Source organism: Papio anubis, chromosome 15 (genome assembly GCF_008728515.1).
Source record: "Papio anubis isolate 15944 chromosome 15, Panubis1.0, whole genome shotgun sequence".
NCBI lineage: Eukaryota > Metazoa > Chordata > Mammalia > Primates > Cercopithecidae > Papio > Papio anubis.
Genome location: NC_044990.1, coordinates 906,329 through 926,624, shown reverse-complemented (window position 1 = coordinate 926,624; position 20,296 = coordinate 906,329). Strand labels below are relative to the sequence as shown.

The 20,296-nt window shown below is 36.9% G+C and overlaps 1 protein-coding gene across 19 annotated transcripts in view; it reads left to right on the top strand.

The window, feature by feature from the left end:
- ZMYM2 (zinc finger MYM-type containing 2) overlaps positions 1-17,244 on the top strand; it is a 133,379-nt gene extending 116,135 nt beyond the window's left edge. For 16 of the 19 annotated variants that reach the window (XM_021929473.2, XM_021929466.2, XM_021929470.2 and 13 more), the window contains 4 exons: positions 9,827-9,941; positions 10,576-10,827; positions 11,764-11,884; positions 13,959-17,244. In XM_021929473.2, the coding sequence (XP_021785165.1) occupies positions 9,827-9,941; positions 10,576-10,827; positions 11,764-11,884; positions 13,959-14,151 (681 nt within the window). In that variant the 3' untranslated portion in view covers positions 14,152-17,244. Of the gene's footprint in view, positions 1-9,559; positions 9,601-9,826; positions 9,948-10,575; positions 10,828-11,763; positions 11,885-13,958 lie in introns of those variants that run through there. The other 3 variants (XR_004178609.1, XR_004178610.1, XM_031655738.1) reach the window with 3 other exon arrangements.
- The last annotated feature ends 3,052 nt before the right edge of the window (positions 17,245-20,296 follow it).

Below are 20,296 nucleotides of genomic sequence, written 5' to 3'. Positions count from 1 at the left end.
TGAGGTGAATTGGCCCCCTGTGTAGATGAAGGGATGGTCCCTGCTTGGCCCATGGCCAGTCCAGGGCACTCCCTCTTTCCACCTGAGACCTGGCGGAAGGAAGAGGATTGTAGGGAGAGTAGCCTTTGCTTTATGGGCATGGGGAGATGGGGTTTTCCTTTTTCTTCAACTTTAGGAAATTGGCGTTAATTGGCCTTAGGTGTCCTGCCCCCAGACCAGGTGTTTTCCCTTGATTCACCATGAATGACTTTAATTTCTCTGCCTCCAGACCCCATTCTTCTGCCTCAGTTCAAACAGTCAGGGTGCCCTGGATCCAGGCAGGGTTGCGTTAACATTGATGTTGATTCAAGGCTTTGTGCACCACTGGCCAGCACTCTTTCTAGTAAGCCTCTCTGTATTTTGGGAACAGAGTTACATAATTGCTTTCCTTCAGGAGTCCTCTGGGATTGTCCTCTTTGGAAAGAGCTGGTTCCTTCCAACCATCAGGAACAGTAGGGAATTCCCATTCATCTTGGTCTCTCTGGCTTCCACTTCTGGTTATGAAATTCACTGTTTACAGCTGCTTTTTTTGGCCGGTTCAGAGAGGAAGACGCCATTTTCAAATTGCTTCTGGTGGAGCTGGAAGTAAACTTGAAAGTTCTCTTGTCTTTACCTGGCTTTGGTTTGGGGGTAGTAGTGGCTTCGTAAAATGAGTTGGGGCTGGACACGGGGGTTCACGCCTGCAATCCCAACACTTTGGGACGCCAAGGCAGGTGGATCACCTGAGCTCAGGAGTTGTAGACCAGCCTGGCCAACATGGTGAAATGCTGTCTCTACTAAAAATACAAAAATTAGCCGGGCGTAGCGGCAAGCACCTGTAATCCCAGCTACTTGGGAGGCTGAAGCTGGAGAATCGCTTGAACCTGGGAGGCAGAGGTTGCAGTGAGCCGAGATCACGCCATTGCACTCCAGCCTGGGCAACAAGAGCAAAACTCTATCTCAAAAATAAATAAAAAATAATAATTTTTTAAAAAGTGTTGGGAAATATTCCTACCTCCTATTTTTGGAAAGAATTTGTGAGAATTGGTATTCTTCCTTAAATATGCAATAGAATTCTCCAGTGAAGCCATATAGGCTTAGGATTGCTCTTTGTGGTGGGGGTGGCAGGGTGTGGATAGGTGTGGTTTTTAATCACTTAATCAGTTCCTTTAGTTGATGTCAACTGTTTAGATTTCCTGTTTCTTCTTGCACCACTTTTAGCAATTTTGTCTTTCAAGAAATGATGCATTTCATCAAACTCGTCAAATTTGTTAGCCTAAGTTTGATAATACTTTCTTATTATCCTTTCATTCCTATTACTGGTAATTTGTGCCTTCTTTTTGTTTCTTAGTTCTTTTTGTTTGTTTGTTTGTTTTTGAGACAAAGTCTCACTTTGTCGCATAGGCCGGCGTGCAGTGGTGTGATTTTGGCTCACTGCAACCTCTGCCTCCCAGATTCAAGCGAATCCCTGTCTCAGCCTCCCAAGTAGCTGGGATTACAGGTGCCCGCCACCATGTCTGGCTAATTTTTGTATTTTTAGGAGAGACAGGACTTCACCACATTGGCCAGGCTGGTCTCGAACTCCAGACCTCAAGTGATCCGCCTGCCTCAGCTTTCCAAAGTGCTAGGGTTACAGCTGTGAGCCACCGTGCCCAGCCTCTTTTTGTATCTTGAACAGTCCAGCTCAGGAATCAGCCAACTTTTTTGTAAAGGGCAAGATAGTAAATAATTTAGGCTTTGCAGACCAAGAGGTAAAACTTTAGAACATAATATAGCTGCTTACATATAACTGCTTTAAATTGTAACCATTTATAAAAGAGTAAAAAGCAATTCTTAGCTCATAGGTTTGTGGGATTGGGCCCATGGAGCTAGCTGGGTCTGTATAGGTGGCCTAGACACTCACGTAGCTAAAGGTGTATCATTTTAATTTTTCTCTTGTATTGAATCTGAGCCGTATTAGTTCCTTTCTTAATTTGCTCTCTTTTTATCCAGCTTCTTAAGATGTAAGCTTAGATAATTGATTTTAGATCGTTCTTTTTCAGGAAAGCATTTAAAACTGTAAACTTTTCTCTAAAACTAGTTTACTTACATCACGAATTTTTATATATTGCAGTTAATTTTCCTTGACTTAAAGAAGATGGTATCACAGGAAGTTGAGTCTCTGGATTGCTTTTTATTGAATGGATTATTTAAATAATTAGGACTTCAATACTATTAGAAGTTTTGAGAGCTAAGTGGATTGTGTAATAAATGATTATGAAGTATGTCTTAAATAGGTTTTTTTCTCTCAGTTTTTGTTATTGTAAAATATACATAACATAAAATTTACGGTTTTAAGCATTTTTAAGGATGCAGTCCAGTGGCATTAAGTACATTCACATTGTTGTGCAACCAGCATCACCATCTATCTCTAGAACTCTTTTCATCTTGCAGAACTGAAACTCTGTACTCATTAAATAGTAACTCTCCATTCCTTCTCTACTGAGCCCTGTAAGCCACTGTTCTACTTTCTGTCTCTATAATTTTGACTACCATAGGCACCTCATATAAGTGGAATCATACAGTATTTGTCCTTTTTAGTCTGGCTTATTTCATTTAGCATAATATACTCAAGGTTCATCTGTGTTGTGTAGCATATGTCAGAATTTCCTGCGCGTGTGTGTGTGTGCATGCGTGCGTGTGTTTGTGTGTGTGAGAGAGAGAGAGACTTGGTCTCACTCTGTCGCCCAGGCTGGAGTGCAATGGCAGGAACTTTGCTTAGTACACCCTCAACCTCCCAGGCTCAAGTGCCTCAGCCCTTTAAGTGGCTGGGAATGTGGGCATGTACCACCACACCTGGCTAACTAACTTCTGTGTTTTTTTGTAGAGATCGGGTTTCACCATGTTGCCCAGTCTGGTCTCAAACTCCTGGGCTCAAGCAATCCACCTTCCTCAGCCTCCCAAAGTGCTGGAATTCACAGGCATGAGCCACTGTGCCCGGCTTCCTTCCTTTTTAAAATAGGTTCCTTATGTATTGATGAATGTTTTCTCAAAAAGTTGTTTTACCACTGAACTGCATGTTTAAAAATGGTTACGATGGTAATATTTTTGTTCTACAGTTTACCACAATTTTTAAAAATTGTGGAATATCTATTTTTATTATTGGATACATTTTCACAGACTTGTTTTCAAAGACTGTGGTATTTATAAGCAGCTTTAAAAGTAATCCTGAAACTCAGTGTAAAGATAAGATAACTCAAGTAAACTTTCCAGAAATCAGTGCTGTTTAATGTTAGTTCAAGATGTGTACAGAAATAGAAGCTATTTTTGGAAGAGTGTGCATATTTTTCTGTTGGATTCATTAGTTTTGCTCACATCTGACAATAAAGATGCAGTTGACAGGAAGTATGATTTTCTTCCATATGTCTATAGAACTATAGAAGAAACAATATCTTTTTGTTGTAAGGACTAAGTCTAAGTCCTGTGAATGTAAACTGAAGTAAATAGTCACTTCTGTTTTGTACATTGAAAAATTAAACACAATTGTAAATAACTGGTACTGTATGAAAGGGGAGCACAGCCTTATTTTTTCTTGTTTTGTTTATTTGTTTTTCTTATTCCTTCTCAAAGTAACTGACTTTCCTCCACTGATTTTGTATAAGGAACGGTGGTTATTGTTAAATGTTCACATAATATGAAAATGTTTGAGGAAGAAGAAAAATGATATGAAATCCTGTGATAACCATCATTAACATTTCATGATCATTCTTTCATACACTGTTTTACGTATGTGAACACATATCTGTCATACTAAATTTATTGTAAATAGAACTATAGACACCTTGTTTTTTTTGAGACAGAGTCTCTATTGCCCAGGCTGGAATGCAGTGGCGTGATCTCGGTTCCTCCACTTCCTGGGTTTAAGCAATTCTGACTCAGCCTCCCAGGTAGCTGGGATTACAGGAATGAGCCACCATTGCTGGCTACTTGGTCTCCCTGCCCCGTAGAGATGAGTTTTCGCCATGTTGGCCAGGCTGGTCTCAAACGCCTGATCTCAGGTGATCCACTCACCTCAGCCTCCCAAAGTTCTAGGATTACAGACCTGAGCCACCATGCCAGTCACTTTTTTTTTCTTTAATCTCCCCACCTTATCACTGTTAGCTAGATGTGTGTATTTCTGGTTTTTGTGAACGTGATGAAAGAGATAATTTGGTCAGCTAGGAACACTAGACCATATTACACACTTCTACATCTTACTTTCTGTTCATCTACTTCCCAGTAAATTGTAGCAGTCCCTCTAAGTCAGCAGGAACGGGCCTAATTGTGTATATATATCATTGTGTGCTATATCACAATTAATTTAGTAATTTCCACAATGATGAGCATTCTCTTTGTTTGATGAAATTTTGCTGTTATAGACAGTGTATACTTTCCTTCCTCCTCTGCTCCCCTCCTGCCCCACACAAATCTTGTATAATTATCCTAAAGAACTGATGCATTTATTTCTGAGATATGATTCCAGAAAGGGTATTATTGGATCTTAAGAAAAGTATATTTTTTATTTTTAAAGATAGTAACATTTCTTTTCCAAAAAGTTTGGAGATCTTTGTGTTTATTGACCATTTGCTTTTCTGTGAATTGCCCCGTTGTTTATCTTTTTTAGTTTGTGAGTTTCTTGTTTATTTCAGACAGTAAGTCTTCGTCATTTTTCCACATTTTTCTCCAGAATTTTTATTTTTTACTTTCTACATGTTAAGTCTTTTATATGGAGGGATATTTTTTAAAGAAGAAAGAACTTTATTTACTAAATTAAAAAATATAGTAAACTCACAGTGTGACTTGTTAATTTAATTTCTGTGTAAATGGGTAGTTTTCAAATAATTAAATTCTATTAAAATACATAGAGGATTTCTAAACTTATTTAATCTTTATTCAGAGGACCTTAAGAATTTTTGGGGTTTTTTTTTTTTTTGGTGCGATCTCGGCACACCACACCTCTGCCTCCCAGGTTCAAGTGATTCTCCTGCCTCAGCTTCCTGAGTAGGTACCTGGGACTACAGGCCACCACGCCCAGCTAATTTTTGTATTTTTAGTAGAGACAGGGTTTCACCATGTTGGCCAGGTTGGTCTCGTTCTCTTGACCTCGTGATCCACCCACCTTGGCCTCCCAAAGTGCTGGGATTACAGGCGTGAGCCACCATGCCCGGCCTCTGTTTTTTAATAGCAGTGATGAGGTTGATTCAGGCTATTTGAATCCTTCTTTCATTGGTTAATTTAGCAAACATTAAGTGCTGTTGTATGCTGGATGCTGGACATTGGAGTAGGCTTTGGAGATTGAGATAAGCATGTTGACAGCTTACATGCTCGATGTGTCATTCAGTCGCCTCAACAACTTTACTATAATTATCAGCATTTTTTTATGAGGAAGTAAAGTTACTTGCCAAAGTTACACAGCTCATAAATTTTGAATCTGGTGGGCAGTTTGAATTAAAAGCCATTACAATATGTTCCACTCAAAGTGTTGAAATACACAGACAAATAATATTTAAATAATGTTATGTTCATGGTGTATACAGACTTGGTGTATACAGACTTGGTAACACAGAATTGGGACTAATTAATTCTACCTAAGTATGTACAATGAAAAAGTATATGAATGTAGATGATATTGAGTTTTAAATTTTCAATTGAGTTTTGAAGTACATATAGAAATTTATTCAGCAAAAGGATGAGAGAAGGACAATGGCAGTACAAGGGCACAGTTTACCAGGAACCACTTAGCCTGGCTGGAAAGTATAATGTGAAGTAGAGAAAGCTTTGGGGTATTGAGGTTGGGGGCTGCGGTAAGTAAGAGTCATACCACAAAGGCCTCTATTCCTTGATTAAATGTTTAGATTTCATCTTTATCCAGGGAGAAACATGAAAAGGTTTTAAGTATTTTTTAAAATGACACTTGAAATTTTTTTTTCCTGGGTGTATAGGCATCAGAAAGCTGGAATATTTTCTTTGAAACAAATTATTGTGCAGAACTACTGATTGATAGCTTAAATTAATGGTAGAATATTTTATATCATTCTTAATGAAGCTCTATTCGTGTAACATTTAATAAAACAACTGATTTGAGACTTAGAAGTAGAATCTGATAGCCCTAAAATTATATCTTATATTCCCAATTTTTATTTAATTTTATAAAATTGTTATATATATTGTTGCACATAGTGTCTTGCTTTAGCTAGATCTCCAAAACATTATTTGACCATATGTTTGTCATATTAGTGACAATACTTGTCTGAACAAACATGCCAGTAGTCTGAACGTATCTCAAACACATGCTTTTTCAACTCTCTGTTAGCTGTGTTTATGAGATTTTCTTTTGCTTTGCAAGTACTAGTACTGTAATTTCTGTTTAAGTAGATACCTATCAATGTGCTAGTTTGCCCTCCCAAACATTTTTTATCCATAAGAAACAGGGCCTTTGAAATGTGGCTAGTCTGAAATGAGAAGTGTTCTGAGTGTGTAAAATTTATACAAGATCTCAAAGAATTTGTATTTTTAAAATGTTAAATATTTTTATATGTTGGGATTACATGTTTCGGATATATTGGGTTAAGTAAAATACTTGTTTCTTTTTAATTTCTAAAATGTGGCTACTAGAATAGTTAAGTTATTTTTAAAATACTGCTCTTTACGGATGTTCCAAAACTACCTAGGGAGCTCTAGTTCTCTCATGTATAGTCCTAAAGAAATCTAAGTAAAATGAGAGACCAGTAACTCTTAAAAAAGGAATTTATATTTTTTTAAAAATGGTACTGATTGGCCGGGCACGGTGTCTCACGCCTGTAATCCCAGCACTTCGGGAGGCCGAGGTGGGCAGATCACAAGGTCAAGAGATGGACACCAGCCTGGCCAACATAGTGAAACCCCGTCTCTCCTAAAAACGCAAAAATTAGCCGGGCGTGGTGGCGGCGCCGGTAGTCTCAGCTCCTCGGGGGGCTGAGGCCGGAGGGTCACTCGAAGCCTGGAGGCGGAGGTTGCCTGAGCCGGGATCGCACCACTGCACTCCAGCCTGGCAACAGAGTAAGACTCTGTCTCCAAAAAAAAAAAAAAAAAGATACTTATGATTTCAAATCCCATAATTGAAGACTTTCTGTCACGATTTTTTTTTATTAAGAAAGCTGCTTTTCAGACAGGCATGTTCTGTCGAGGCGTTTTCTCTGGGATTAGTTACTGTAAGTTGCTGCTCTTCCTCACAGCTTCTCCTTTGCCTCTGTTCCTGAAACCACACGTTCTTTTCTTCTGTAGATTCTCATTGGTTGTAAGGGCTTTGGTGCTCAGGCAACCATGTATCTATAGATTAGATGTTTCTAAGTTGTGACTGCCTATGATGGAAAATAACAGCCGCAATAATATGGCATTTCTTCCCATACTACCAGAAATGAGTAATAAAACATACTGTAATTCATTCTGTAACAAGAGCAGCAGATCATTTATCATGGATTGCCTAGAGAAGCCTTTTCAGGAGGATTAAGTGTTGGCACTTCATTTAGGAACTGCTTTTAGTAGAGCTGAGTTGGGAACTTAGTTTTTGGTTTATTATTGTTGCTAAGGTTCTGAATGTTACATTGAAATTTTCTCTTTGTACTAGATTTACAGATGAAACTATTTCAGAATCATTTCCCTCATTTTTTATTATGCATGTTGCTTTATGATAAAAGCAAAAAATACAAATTGCTATTCTAAACTTGGGGATTTTACTTTAGTGATTGTTTTATGTAATACCCAACTAAGTTTGTATTTTTAGAAATACAGGAACAGTACAAAAGTTTATAGTCCTGTTAAATAGCTGGAATCATGATGCTATATTTTAAACAATCACTGCTGTTCTCATTCATAATAATGAGGATCTCCAGGTAGTTTAGGAAATGCTATTTTTAGAACATCTACCCTTTGACTAACCTGAAAGCAGGGGAGAAACTTAGCATTGTCACTTTCTTGATTTACCAGGCTTTTATCAGTTGGTCTATCATTGTATTTGAAAGACTTTAATTAGGAGTTTTTGTTCTACTATTTTAGAATTTTGCTGACTAATATTCCTTTGACTAGTTTGAATAACATTGGATCAACTCAGATGATGGCATTGTTTTGATTAGTGTATACATGGTGTACATTTTTTTTCTTTTACTTTTCACTTATCTGTTCTTTTATTTAAAATAGGTTTTTTGTAGACAGCATATTGTTGAACCTTGCCTTTAAAAAAATTGAATCCGACAATATCTGTCTCTCTCTCTTTTTTTCTTCCTTGAGACTGGGTCTCGCTCTGTCCCAGGCTGGAGTGCAGTGGTGTGATCTCATGGCTCACTGCAGCTTTGACCTCCCAGGCTCAAGTGATTCTCCTGCCTCAGCCCCTCAAGTCGCTGGAGCTAGAGGCACGTCCCACCGTGCCTGGCTAATTTTTGTATTTTTTGTAGAGACGGGATTTCACCATCTTGCCCAGGCTGGTCTTGAACTCCTGAGCTCAAACTGTCTGCCTGCCTTGGCCTCCCAAAGTGCTGAGATTACAGACGTGAACCACCGCTCCCACCCCAGGCTCTGTCTTTTAATTGCGGTTTAGACCAGGGACTAACAGACTTTATACATAAAGGACCAAATGGTACATGGTTACAGGTCATGCTTGTCTGTGTGGTGCAGCCATTCAGCTCTGTCGTTACAACATGAAGGCTGCAGCACAGTATGCAAATGAACCAGTGTGTCTGTATTCCAAGAACACTTGATAAAAACAGGCATGGGCCGGATGCGGCTCTAGGACTCCAGTTTGCTAACCTTGGCTTAGACCTTTTACATGTGACATGATCATTGCTGTCGTTGAATTAAAATCTCTTGTCCTTCTGGTGGTTTTGTATTCTCTCTGTTCTTTGTTTTTCATCTTTTTCTGCCTTCCTTTGAATTAATATGTTTTGTGATTCCACTTTATTTCCACTATTGGTTTATTATTTGTACCTCTTAAGTTTTACTTGTGACCTTAGATTTGTAGTCTGCATCTTTAATTACATGTCTACATTCAAATAATATTGTATTACTTCACATGTAGTTTAAGAGCCTGAGAACAGTGTACTCCCCATTCTTGCCTTTCATTCTTTGTGCTATTATCATATAATTTTATGTTATTTTCTCTAAGTCCCACTAATGTTTATACTTGAAATGATTCTATAACCACCCTCACTGTTAAGATTTTTCTAGGTTTGTGACAGTAAGTTATAAGATTCATAAATCTGCACTGTTTTACAGGTGGAGAATTAGGAATATAGAGACAATAAGAAAAAAGCGTTGGCCTGACAAAGTCAGAGTGCTAGAAGAGAGCTTTCGATAGCTACAGATAACATTTCATCCCATCCTTACCACTCAGTGTTTTTCTTTAGTCATTACCTTAATTACTCTTACTTCATAAGAAAAAAAAACTAAAAAGAAAAAAAGTCACTTTTATTTTAAAATTTACATTTTTCTTCATCCACTATATAATAAATACTGGAGTCAAATATTCTTTTTTTTTTTTTTTGTCTGACAGACTGAAGATTGTCATCCAGTTTTTACATTCTCGATTCTGGGGTGTGTATTTCAGCTTTGAGTGTTTCAGGCAAGAGATTTGTTGATAATTTATGATTCTTTTTGATTTCTAGGTGCATACATAAAATCAGTCATGTTTTAGTATGCATTTCAAAGACATAAAGCTATATTTTTTTCTTAAGAAATACGGAGTGTAACATGTTCACTGTAATTAGCTGATTTTCTTTCAAGAAAGTTTGTGGGGCTTTTTTTTTTTTTTTTTTTGTAGTACTTGGGTGGAAGTAATCGAAAAGACAACATATTTATTGATCCTGGATACCAAACATTTGAGCAAGAATTGAATAAAATACTGCGAAGCTGGCAACCAAGCATACTTCCAGATGGTAATGCTATTTTAAATAAAGGTGTTGTTATTTTTATAGAGTATGTGTGAAAATATTATAATTAAGTCACTTACATTAGATAACATTTTCTGAAAACTTACTCTTGGGCTCATCTGACGTTCATCTCTTGTTGAATTAGAAACGAATATGGTCAATAACTAGGGTTTATGAAGAACTTTGTAAGAAATGTGATCTACTTTCTCTGGAGTATGAAACTGGATGTTCATGTCTTAAGCCTTCCAGTGGAGCTTCTGATGTAAATTTCTCTTAAATCCCTGTTTTCAATATATGAAGAAAATGTGTATGTATGTGGAGTCACCATTTTTTTTCAGGAGTTTAAATTCCTGAATTTTAATTTTAAAAAGATTTACATTTTTTTTCTGACCACTATTTGGCTTGTCCTACTGAAGAACAGAAGCAAACATCCAGTCCCTTATTCCATAGGTAATAGTTCCATAGTAGCCTCTGTATTGTTAAAGAGCTGCATAGGTAATTCTAAAATTCTTCTAGTTGATCTAGTATGAAAGAAGAATTGGTATAGATTTGTCCTTAAATTAACTGTGTCTACTTCTGGATGGTTAAATGAAAACTTTTATTTATTATAATTCTTTTAAAATAGTTCTCTCTATTTAAGGGTCAATATTCTCTCGAGTTGAAGAAGACTATCTCTGGAGGATAAAACAACTAGGATCACACTCTCCAGTAGCTCTTCTGAACACACTGTTCTACTTTAACACTAAGTATTTTGGCCTGAAAACAGTGGAACAACACTTAAGACTTTCCTTTGGCACTGTGTTTAGGCATTGGAAAAAAAATCCTTTAACGATGGAAAACAAAGCGTGTCTTCGATACCAAGTGTCTTCCTTATGTGGAACAGATAATGAAGGTAGTGTAACAGATTTCTTTTTTTTTTTTTTTTTTTGAGACGGAGTCTCGCTCTGTCGCCCAGGCTGGAGAGCAGTGGCCGGATCTCAGCTCACTGCAAGCTCCGTCTCCCGGGTTCACGCCATTCTCCGGCCTCAGCCTCCCGAGTAGCTGGAACTACAGGCGCCCGCCACCTCGCCCGGCTAGTTTTTTGTATTTCTTAGTAGAGACGGGGTTTCACCGTGTTAGCCAGGATGGTCTCGATCTCCTGACCTCGTGATCCACCCGTCTCGGCCTCCCAAAGTGCTGGGATTACAGGCTTGAGCCACCGCGCCCGGCCCAGATTTCTATTTTTATTTTTACATCTTTTTTGAGACAGAGTTTCGCTCTTGTTGCCCAGGCTGGAGTGCAATGGTGCAATCTCGGCTCACTGCAACCTCCACCTCCTGGGTTCATGCAGTTCTCCTCCCTCAGGCTCCCAAGTAGCTGGGATTACAGGCAGGCGCCACCAAGCCTGGCTAACCTTGTATTTTTAGTAGAGACAGGGTTTCTCCATGTTGGTCAGGCTGGTCTTGAACTCCCGACCTCAGGTGATCTGCCCGCCTCGACCTCCCAAAGTGCTGGGATTACAGGCGTAAGCCACCACATCTGGCCCAGATTTTTATTTTGAGATTGTCTGTGGTAGGGATATCCAAACCTTGCCTTACTAAAGACCACCTGGGTCACTTGTTAAGAACCTAAGGACTGTCTGTTTTATAAAATAAGACAACCTGTGTCTTCTTAAGATGTCTCAGTTCCTTTTGTTTGAAAAATTGTACATTACCAGAAGCCATAACTTAAAACTCCAAGCCAAGGGGCACCTAGTCCTTATTCTTTGGTATAGCAGACACTAGGAGTGATGTTTATATCTTTCTTCAAGATTATTTTAGGAGGTTTATTTCACTTTTATTTTTTTAAGATAAAATTACTACTGGAAAAAGAAAACATGAAGATGATGAGCCAGTATTTGAACAGATTGAAAACACAGCCAATCCTTCCAGATGTCCTGTGAAGATGTTTGAATGCTACTTGTCTAAAAGGTGAGTGTTAATGATACTTAACTTTTAAAAATGATGGTAGAAGTTGGCTGGTTTAAATTTAACATTACCAGGAAGTGACTTTTTTTAATGGATTCTTTTTGAGATTTCTTCTCTCTCAGTTATACCTAAGTTCATTCAGTTACAATCTTTTATTTTGAAAATACCCAGCTTATACATCATAGAGTTTAAGCATACGTTAAGAAATCACTCTCTACTAATGAAATTTCCACTGCTGCCATTTTCTTTCTTTCTTTTTTTTTGGAGATGGGGTCTTGCTCTCTCACCCAGACTGGAGTACAGTGGCACATGATCATAGCTCACTGCAACCTCAAACTCCTGGGCTTAAGCGATCCTCCCACCTGTGCCTCCTGAGTAGCTGGGACTACAGGCATGTGCCTCCATAGCTGGCTAATTTTTGTATTTTTTGTAGAGACAGGGTCTCACTGTGTTGCCCAGGCTAGTCTTGAACTCCTGACCTCAAGCGATCCTCGTGCCTCAGCCCCCCAAAGTGCTGAAATTACAGGCATGAGCCATTGTGCCTGTCATTTTCTTTTAAATTACAGCGATTCCAATGACAGCAAAGCAAGGGACACAGACTTTTTCTTAAAGGATCAGATGGTAAATATTTTAGGCTTTTTGGGCTGTAGTATCTCTATTGTAACTAGTTGGTTCTCTTCTAACTAGAAAGCAGCCATATACTGTATATAAATTCATGGCATGTGGCTGTGTTATAGTAAAATACAGTAAAACTCCATATAAGCAGGTGGCTGGCTATAGTTTGCCAATGCGCGGTGTAAAGGTATGCTCAAAGGTCGAATAAATAGATGGAAATGTAAGTGAAGTATTTACATTTGAGAGAAAACAGTCAAAGCAGGTGCGAGAAATGGAATCATGTTCTGGAATTTTTTTTCCCCCCAATCTTAGACCAACAGGCATTTAAAAAAGTTTAAGCCAATAAAACGTTTAGAGATCATAGATTATTTTATGCTTGCCTATTGTTTTAAGTAAGCACTCTCTGATTTTCAGAAGGTCAGCATGAATTCAAAATGTACTTCCCTATTTAAACAAATTTATAAATCACAGTGAGGTCCCCAGGATGGCCCTCAAGAACTCGTAAAAGCAACAGTGTCATGTATAGGATGGCAGTAGTACAAGTTGAATGCCCCTTATCCAAAATGCTTCTGACCAGAAGTGTTCTAGATTTCAGACTTTTTTGGATTTTGGAATATTTGCATATACAACATGTCTTAGGGATGGGACCCAACTCTAAACATGAAATTCATTTATATTTCATATACACCTTATACATGTAGCCTGAAGATAATTTTATTTATGCATAGCCTGAAGGTGATTTTATTTTCCCCTTGGGGATGCCGAATAACCTGTGTGTTATGTGCCTGTGTTTTGGCTGCGAACTCCTCACATGAGGTCAGGTGTGGAACCTTCCACTTTTGGTGTCATTTTGGCAAAGAGTTTCAGATTTCGGATTTTTGAATTAGGGATGCTCAGCCTGTATTTCTCACCATGGTTTAGGGTAGTCCTATTTGGCTGCAATAGTGTCAGGGTCTTCAGTTGGTAGTAACTATTTGTTAGGTGGAAATTCCTATCTCACTATTATCTTGTTGGTATTTTAAAAATTAAGTTTCTATTATGTAATGCTGTAAGAATTTTTTTAATTTTATGTGCTGCCATATTTCATCAATTCTAAGACATTTTCACGTTTCACTATTTCTGAAACTGGGATGCACAGTTTAAATTGTTGCATCTTGAAATCATAATTGGCAGTGTTTTACTTGCTTAATGGTAACATTAAAATAATGAGTGATATGTCTATTGATGGTGTCTTGGATTTAATGAAATAGAGTTAAAATTGTGGTGAGAAATAATCTCTATCACAGAAAATAACAGAATATTTTAATGACAGAATAATGGAGGCAGTGAGGCATAGGGTCTGGTCATATAGCGTGATTAATGGGGTCTGAATTATTCTTGAAAGAAGAAACGTAAGTTGTGGGAAATTTTGTATGTATTTTGTGAAATTGACTTTTTCCTCTCTTTCCTCCCACCTCCAAAGTCCACAGAATCTTAATCAGAGGATGGATGTTTTTTATTTGCAACCAGAATGCTCTGGTTCTACAGATAGCCCTGTCTGGTACACATCTACTTCACTGGACCGAAACACCTTGGAAAATATGCTTGTACGGGTTCTTCTAGTAAAAGATATTTATGATAAAGACAATTATGAACTGGATGAAGACACAGACTAAAAAGGAACGTTTCAGAAGCAATCGGGATAAAACAGCATTAGATAGTCACGCTGCTAGATCTTTATTATGGAAAACATTTCAAGTTTACTCCTTCTGTTTTGAGTTTTGTAGCAGTGTACCCACACTGGGTATTACCATGTAAATAATCTGTGAGTGAAAGTTGCCATTATTCTATGTAGTGGTTTTAGGATACTTAACAAATACATTCAAATTCTTTTTTTATTATTATTTATTTGATTAGGTATGTTTGTAACTTTTTACATTACAGAATATGAATGAGAATGTGCCATGTATAATTTTTTTCTTGTAGTAAGAAACATCCATATTGCACAACTCTACTGTTGCAAAGCTTCCTTGGAAGGGGGCTCTTTTACTGGGTTCTTAACCAGATGGTTGTGTATGGGTAGCACTACTAAAAGTTTAGAACTTGCAGTGTCTTTCGGAATTTTTAAAATAAACTGTAAACTAATAGGCTGGGGTTTTTGTTTTGTTTCGGGGTTTTTCTTTGTTTTGTTTTGCATTTTAGTTACTGAAGCCTTACAAGGTTATGTAGAGAGATACCATCTTCTGTACCAAAAATAGACAAGAGAATGCTGTCAATATTGGTGTACTGTAATGTGAATCTATACTGGTGAAAACAACTTTTTGTTCCCCTTATTAAAACCTTAGTGTCCTTTTCTCATTTGTGGCTTTCTGCATCACCCAATCAATAAAAAAACAAATATATATATATATATATATGTATATATATGTATGTATGTGTGTGTGTATATATATATATATATAAATGATTGTAAGTTGAAAAGATCATCAAGACATTTCCTTTGTAAAAATGTCTGATGAAAGTATAAAATTCTGTTTTCTTTCATGCCAGCCATAAGTATCTGAAATCCTCTTCATTTATAGAGGTTTGATTTTTGTTTCTTTTTTTCCCTCTTAAGGATACAGATCATGCTGCAATGTTACCTGTGTAGTACTCTAAAACTTAGCAATTTTATTAGAATTCTTGTGCCTGTTTACATTGGATAAAATTATTTTTAGAAATTCCACTCCTGAAATATTACAGAAAGTCAAGCTACATTAAATAAGATAGGATCACATTTTATTATGAAGATTACCAGTGTAGTGATTCTGATACTGCAAATGATTGAGGAACAAAGAAACTAATAGAGAAAGTCAATCTCAGAGGAAATCCCATTCAATGTTAGATTGTTTGGCTTTTTAAATTACTTCTTATAGAAGGTTGCATAAAAAAAATTTGTGCTTCTGCGTAGCAATTTATCCATTCAGACCTTTTCTTTTAGAATAAGGAAACTTAAAATCTACTTTCTAAAGACTGAACAAAGTGCTAGCTGCAAATTATCTTGAAATCATTTGGCCGTTTTCTAGCATGTGTGTAATCATGTTTTCTTCTGATTCCTGAATGACCATGGTAGCATTAGTGTTTAGAAATTGTTCAGGGGAAAATTGAGCTATTTACCGTAGTGGCTAGCAATTGCTACACATCCTTAGATACTCCTCTCTCCCATAGGATAAATGTTACAGCACACAAAAGAAATTTTCTCAATTCTGATTTGGAAAATTTCACAGGTGTCATTATTGTATATTTAAGCAATAATTATCTGAATGTTTTTGGCCTAAAATTACTTTATAATGTTCTAACTTGTTTTATAAGTTTAATGACTTTTCTGTCCCTTGATTTTATATTGTTGAGTGATAATCAGACTGATAGTAGCAAATCTGATATTACATTACCAAAATAGATTGCTGATTGTCTATTTAACGAAGACAAGTGGGTAACATTTAAAATATATAATACAAAAATTTCCTCTAACTTCCTTTTTCCAGAACTACTTCTTTTAGCACTTTTCCTATTAATGCCTGTTGTTGATTAAAAGGTGGTTAATTCTAACCATCTTTTAGTCTTCAAAGTGGTGCTATATTCCATCAAAAGCAATAAAGTTTTTCCCAGGTGTCACTTATTGTATATGTTACCAAATACCATAAATTTCTGCCATAGTACTACTATCAAGCACCTTGTCTTGCTATTTACAGTTTCTTCATTTGTACATTTTTAGCTTTTCTAAGTGGAAATGTCTACATAATTTTGATCTTGACATGGTTGAAGATTTAGAGCTCTTGTCTCTGTCTTGATTGCAATCCAACGATAGATTAACTTGATTCTCAGGGGGAAAAGAAAAAGAAAAACTTATTTTATGAGAATTGTTTGTTCTGTGAAACTTACTTCACCTAGAACACATTTCATTGATTCTTGGATCTTAGTTTATGTGGTCATAGTTGACTGTGGAGAAAAGGACAATGAAATGATAGCAATTTCCTTTTGCTTCTAGGTGATCTCTGATTATAGATAGCATCCTGTAAATATAACTTTATTGTCTTGAAATGTTTATTGAAGATGCTATATTTTTCTGTTCTGTTTTCTGAAGATTTTGCCATTTAAAATGATCCAGTGAAAAATATTTATCCACACTGAAGAAAGTGGATTTCCCATGCAAATTGAATCTTCATTAACACATTTTTTTAAAAGTCTTTACTGTATTAGGTAACATAGATATTAAAGGATTTTTCTAGGCAAGAAGCTCAACTTTTTTTTTCCATAAAAATAATTTTTGCTTAAATAGTAACTCATGGTTTTCTTTTATTAAATGGGGTTGTCAGTATGTTAAACATTGAAATAGGAGGAGGATGCATATTTACTATGCGTTCAAATTTATCACTGTTTTTCTGACAGACTTTCCCTTTGTCCTTTCTAGTTATGACTTGGGAATGGGGTAACTTCTTTATGCATAGTATTAAGGGTTATAGTATGAAGAAATCATAAAATTGCAAGTTTTGGTTTGCATTACTCTAATGTGGGTTCGTTTAATCTGGGATCTTAAATATCTTGCAGCCTTAAATCACTACAAACATTTGCATTTTTATTATGCCAGTTATTTCCAAAATGTATTGTTATACGTGTCACTTATGTTTTTAAGCTAATATTGACTGTAGGATAATCTCCTTGTTCCCCTCAAAATAGTCATGAAAGTGTACATGAAAATATTTTTAAAGAATAAATTTCTTTAAATTACATACTTTTGGATTTCCCCCTTAATAAGCCCCTTACTCATTTTTAGAGAAGATTTTGAATTTCATTTATTCCATTCCACTGTGTTCTGAGGATTATATCAGTTTAGAAGTTGATGTCCAGAGCAGGTTATCTGTAACAGTTTGGATCTGAGAATAGAAACAACTTAAAGTGCTGTCCCAATTTGTACTTTTTTTTTCTTTACTTGGAAGTTAGATGTCAGAGGGATACCTCAAGTAAGTGACTGTGATCCCCTGTCTTGAAGTGGAAAAGGGAAGGTCCCTAAAATCAGGGCAAGTGATGTCCTGATTAGTTACTGAGTTAAACAAGTTCATGAATTTAGGCCTTTTGGGAAAGAAAGAGAGAGAGAGAAAAGAGAATGTAAGGTTTAACCTGTATATTAAGAATAGAACCAAAGACCATTAGTTGTTAAGAGGTGTCAATCTTAACAGCATATTTTCTCTTGTGCAATGAAAAGAACAATTGTAGCTCTTTTGGGGATCTTAGGTCTTTTATTCTTTCTGGATTGCTTACATTGAATCCTTGTGATTTATTTAAAGACACATTTTTCCTGGAGAGGAGAAAGATCTTTTCTAAAATAACCTGAGCGCTAAGAACATGTTAGGCCTAATTTTAAAAGTCCAGTTCAGATAACTCCTCAGAAGTAAATGCAGCTAAAATTCATGATCACAAAAGTTAGTATTTGTTAATTACGTTTCCTCTGTGCTAAAAGGCTGCCGCTAACCATGGTAGTTAGGAAGAGAAAGCAAAAGAAGACATTAGTGTTGAAGAACTTACATCTTTTGGGGGTAAACAAGACATACAGTATATTTAAACTCCTAGAGAACTTAGAGTATTGATGTTAGAATAGAAAGAGATCATTGTGGACACACAGAAGTACCTCAAAAGGCCGTTATGGTCTAGAAGACAGTTCACAGAGAGGATTACTACCGCCTGTGATGACGCGGTATATGAAACGTGAGATTCTGTAACCTGGACATTGCTTTTTAGCCCTGTTGGAAATGGTCAGTAGAGCAATTTCTGAATATTTTGATGGTGCGGTGTTGATGGCATAGGTCCTTATCTGTGTCTTTCAGCCCAACTTAATACAAGAGGAGTTAAAAATAGCACCCAAAAGGGATAGCTAGAGCACGCTCACCATGCACTAAAGAGAAATCTAAAAGGTGTTCAAGTACATTGAATCAAATGAGTAATCCAGCTGCTAGGTTACGTAGGATGGATGGAGCACACGAATTCTTGCAAACATTGTAGAGTTTTTTTTAAAACTTCATCCACTAAGGATTTTTTTAATAATAATTACTTTTGAAAATAAAATCTCAACTATTTTCCAAGTTATGAGTGTGCTGCTCTTAACCCTATAAGCAAGATGAAATCTTGCCATTTGGATTACATATTTGTAGTTCTATATCGACATCAGCAGATGGCAATAGTATACAAATGGTATACAGCATGAGGCTTCCATTGCTTTTACTTTCTTTGTAAGTATACTATAATCCTTTATCTGAAACCCTTAGGGTTTTAGAATTCAGAATTTTCTCCTTTTCAGAGATGATATATATAACGTAGATTACATAACACCCTCAGTGGGCCTGGGGCAACAGTCCATAATCAAACGTTAGTATTTCTGCGGTTATAAATGAGACGTTCATAGTAACTGGGATTAACTATAAGGCAGTAAGCTATCTGCCTGACATAGTTTAGGTCAGTTTTTCTCACAAACTTAACAGAAAAACTAGGTTTTCAGAGATTTTTTGGATCTCAGAACTGGTGGTTAGGGACTGCTGACCTCTACAAGGAAACTGGTGTCGGGTCTAGAATTTTCCTTCCAATGAAATACGTAGCCATTTCCCCCCCTTTTTAAATTGCTTAGCTTTGGTAGAGGTAACTGAAGACTTTCTTCTTTAGAATTCATGTATTAGATTTTTAAGAAAAATGCATGAAGTTGTTAGAACAGGCATAAATATAAATGGCAGCTCTAGAACCATTACGGAATTTTGAAACACTTAACAATTGCTTTCTTTTACTTTTCATCTTGCCTCAATACTTGGAGCATTACAAGTATTCTGCGTAAATAAACGTTCATGAAGAGCTGCAGTCATGCCGTGGAGCCAGTCATTTATTCATTCAACAAATACTCAGATTCTTCCACACACTAATTATTCCAGGTGCTGGGAACACAGAATTCAGACCCAGCCCTTCCTCTCAAGGACTTAGCGTAGTCTGGGAGAAATGGGAATGTGATGGAATATCAGAATAAGATGGGCACTTAGGCCTTATTGAGCATGATCACACTTGTATTTTGAGTAAAATACTCTGATCAAGTAATTTTTCAAGAAGCTACTTTTTGTGGCACAGCTCCGTCTCCCGACTGCGGTTCCAGACTTCACCATGACACCTGTCTGTTCCCATCCTGGAAAGGGAGAGGTACCGGCTTTTAGGATGCGGAGATGAGCACATTGAAAAATAAGAGTGAACCAGGTGGTAGGCGCTCGATCTTTAGAGGTTATGAATCAGTGTTTGTTCATTCAGTTTTTAACCAGTCACCTTGCTGTAAGAGCAGAACATAATTGGCTGGAATGTAATGTAGGGAATTTTTCCCTGTTGGATCCCAAGCACCTAGAAAAGTCCCTAGCACCTATTAGGTGTTAGTAAATGTTTGTTGAATGAATCAATGATTACAGGTACTTTTAAGCATTTTGAAAATAAAGGAACCATTGGAAATATGACCTGTGATCAATGAAGAAATACCTGTTTTTTGGTGTGCCTTTGAACACTTCCTTGCCTTTGTGTGTGGGTGTGTATCTTTTCTGATTTGCTCAACATACTAGTACAGCTTGAGTTCCTGTAACCTTCCATGTGTGAGAGCCAAGGAGATGAAGATGTAGGACTTGATGGTCTGTAGTACTGCTCAAAATAGTAGCACTTAAACATCACTTGTGGATTTCATTAAACTGGAGGTTTCTGGTCTGCCCCCTGGAGATAGGTTTAGTAAGTCTGGGTGCAAGTCTCCCAGAGAGTTGCATTTTAAACACCTTG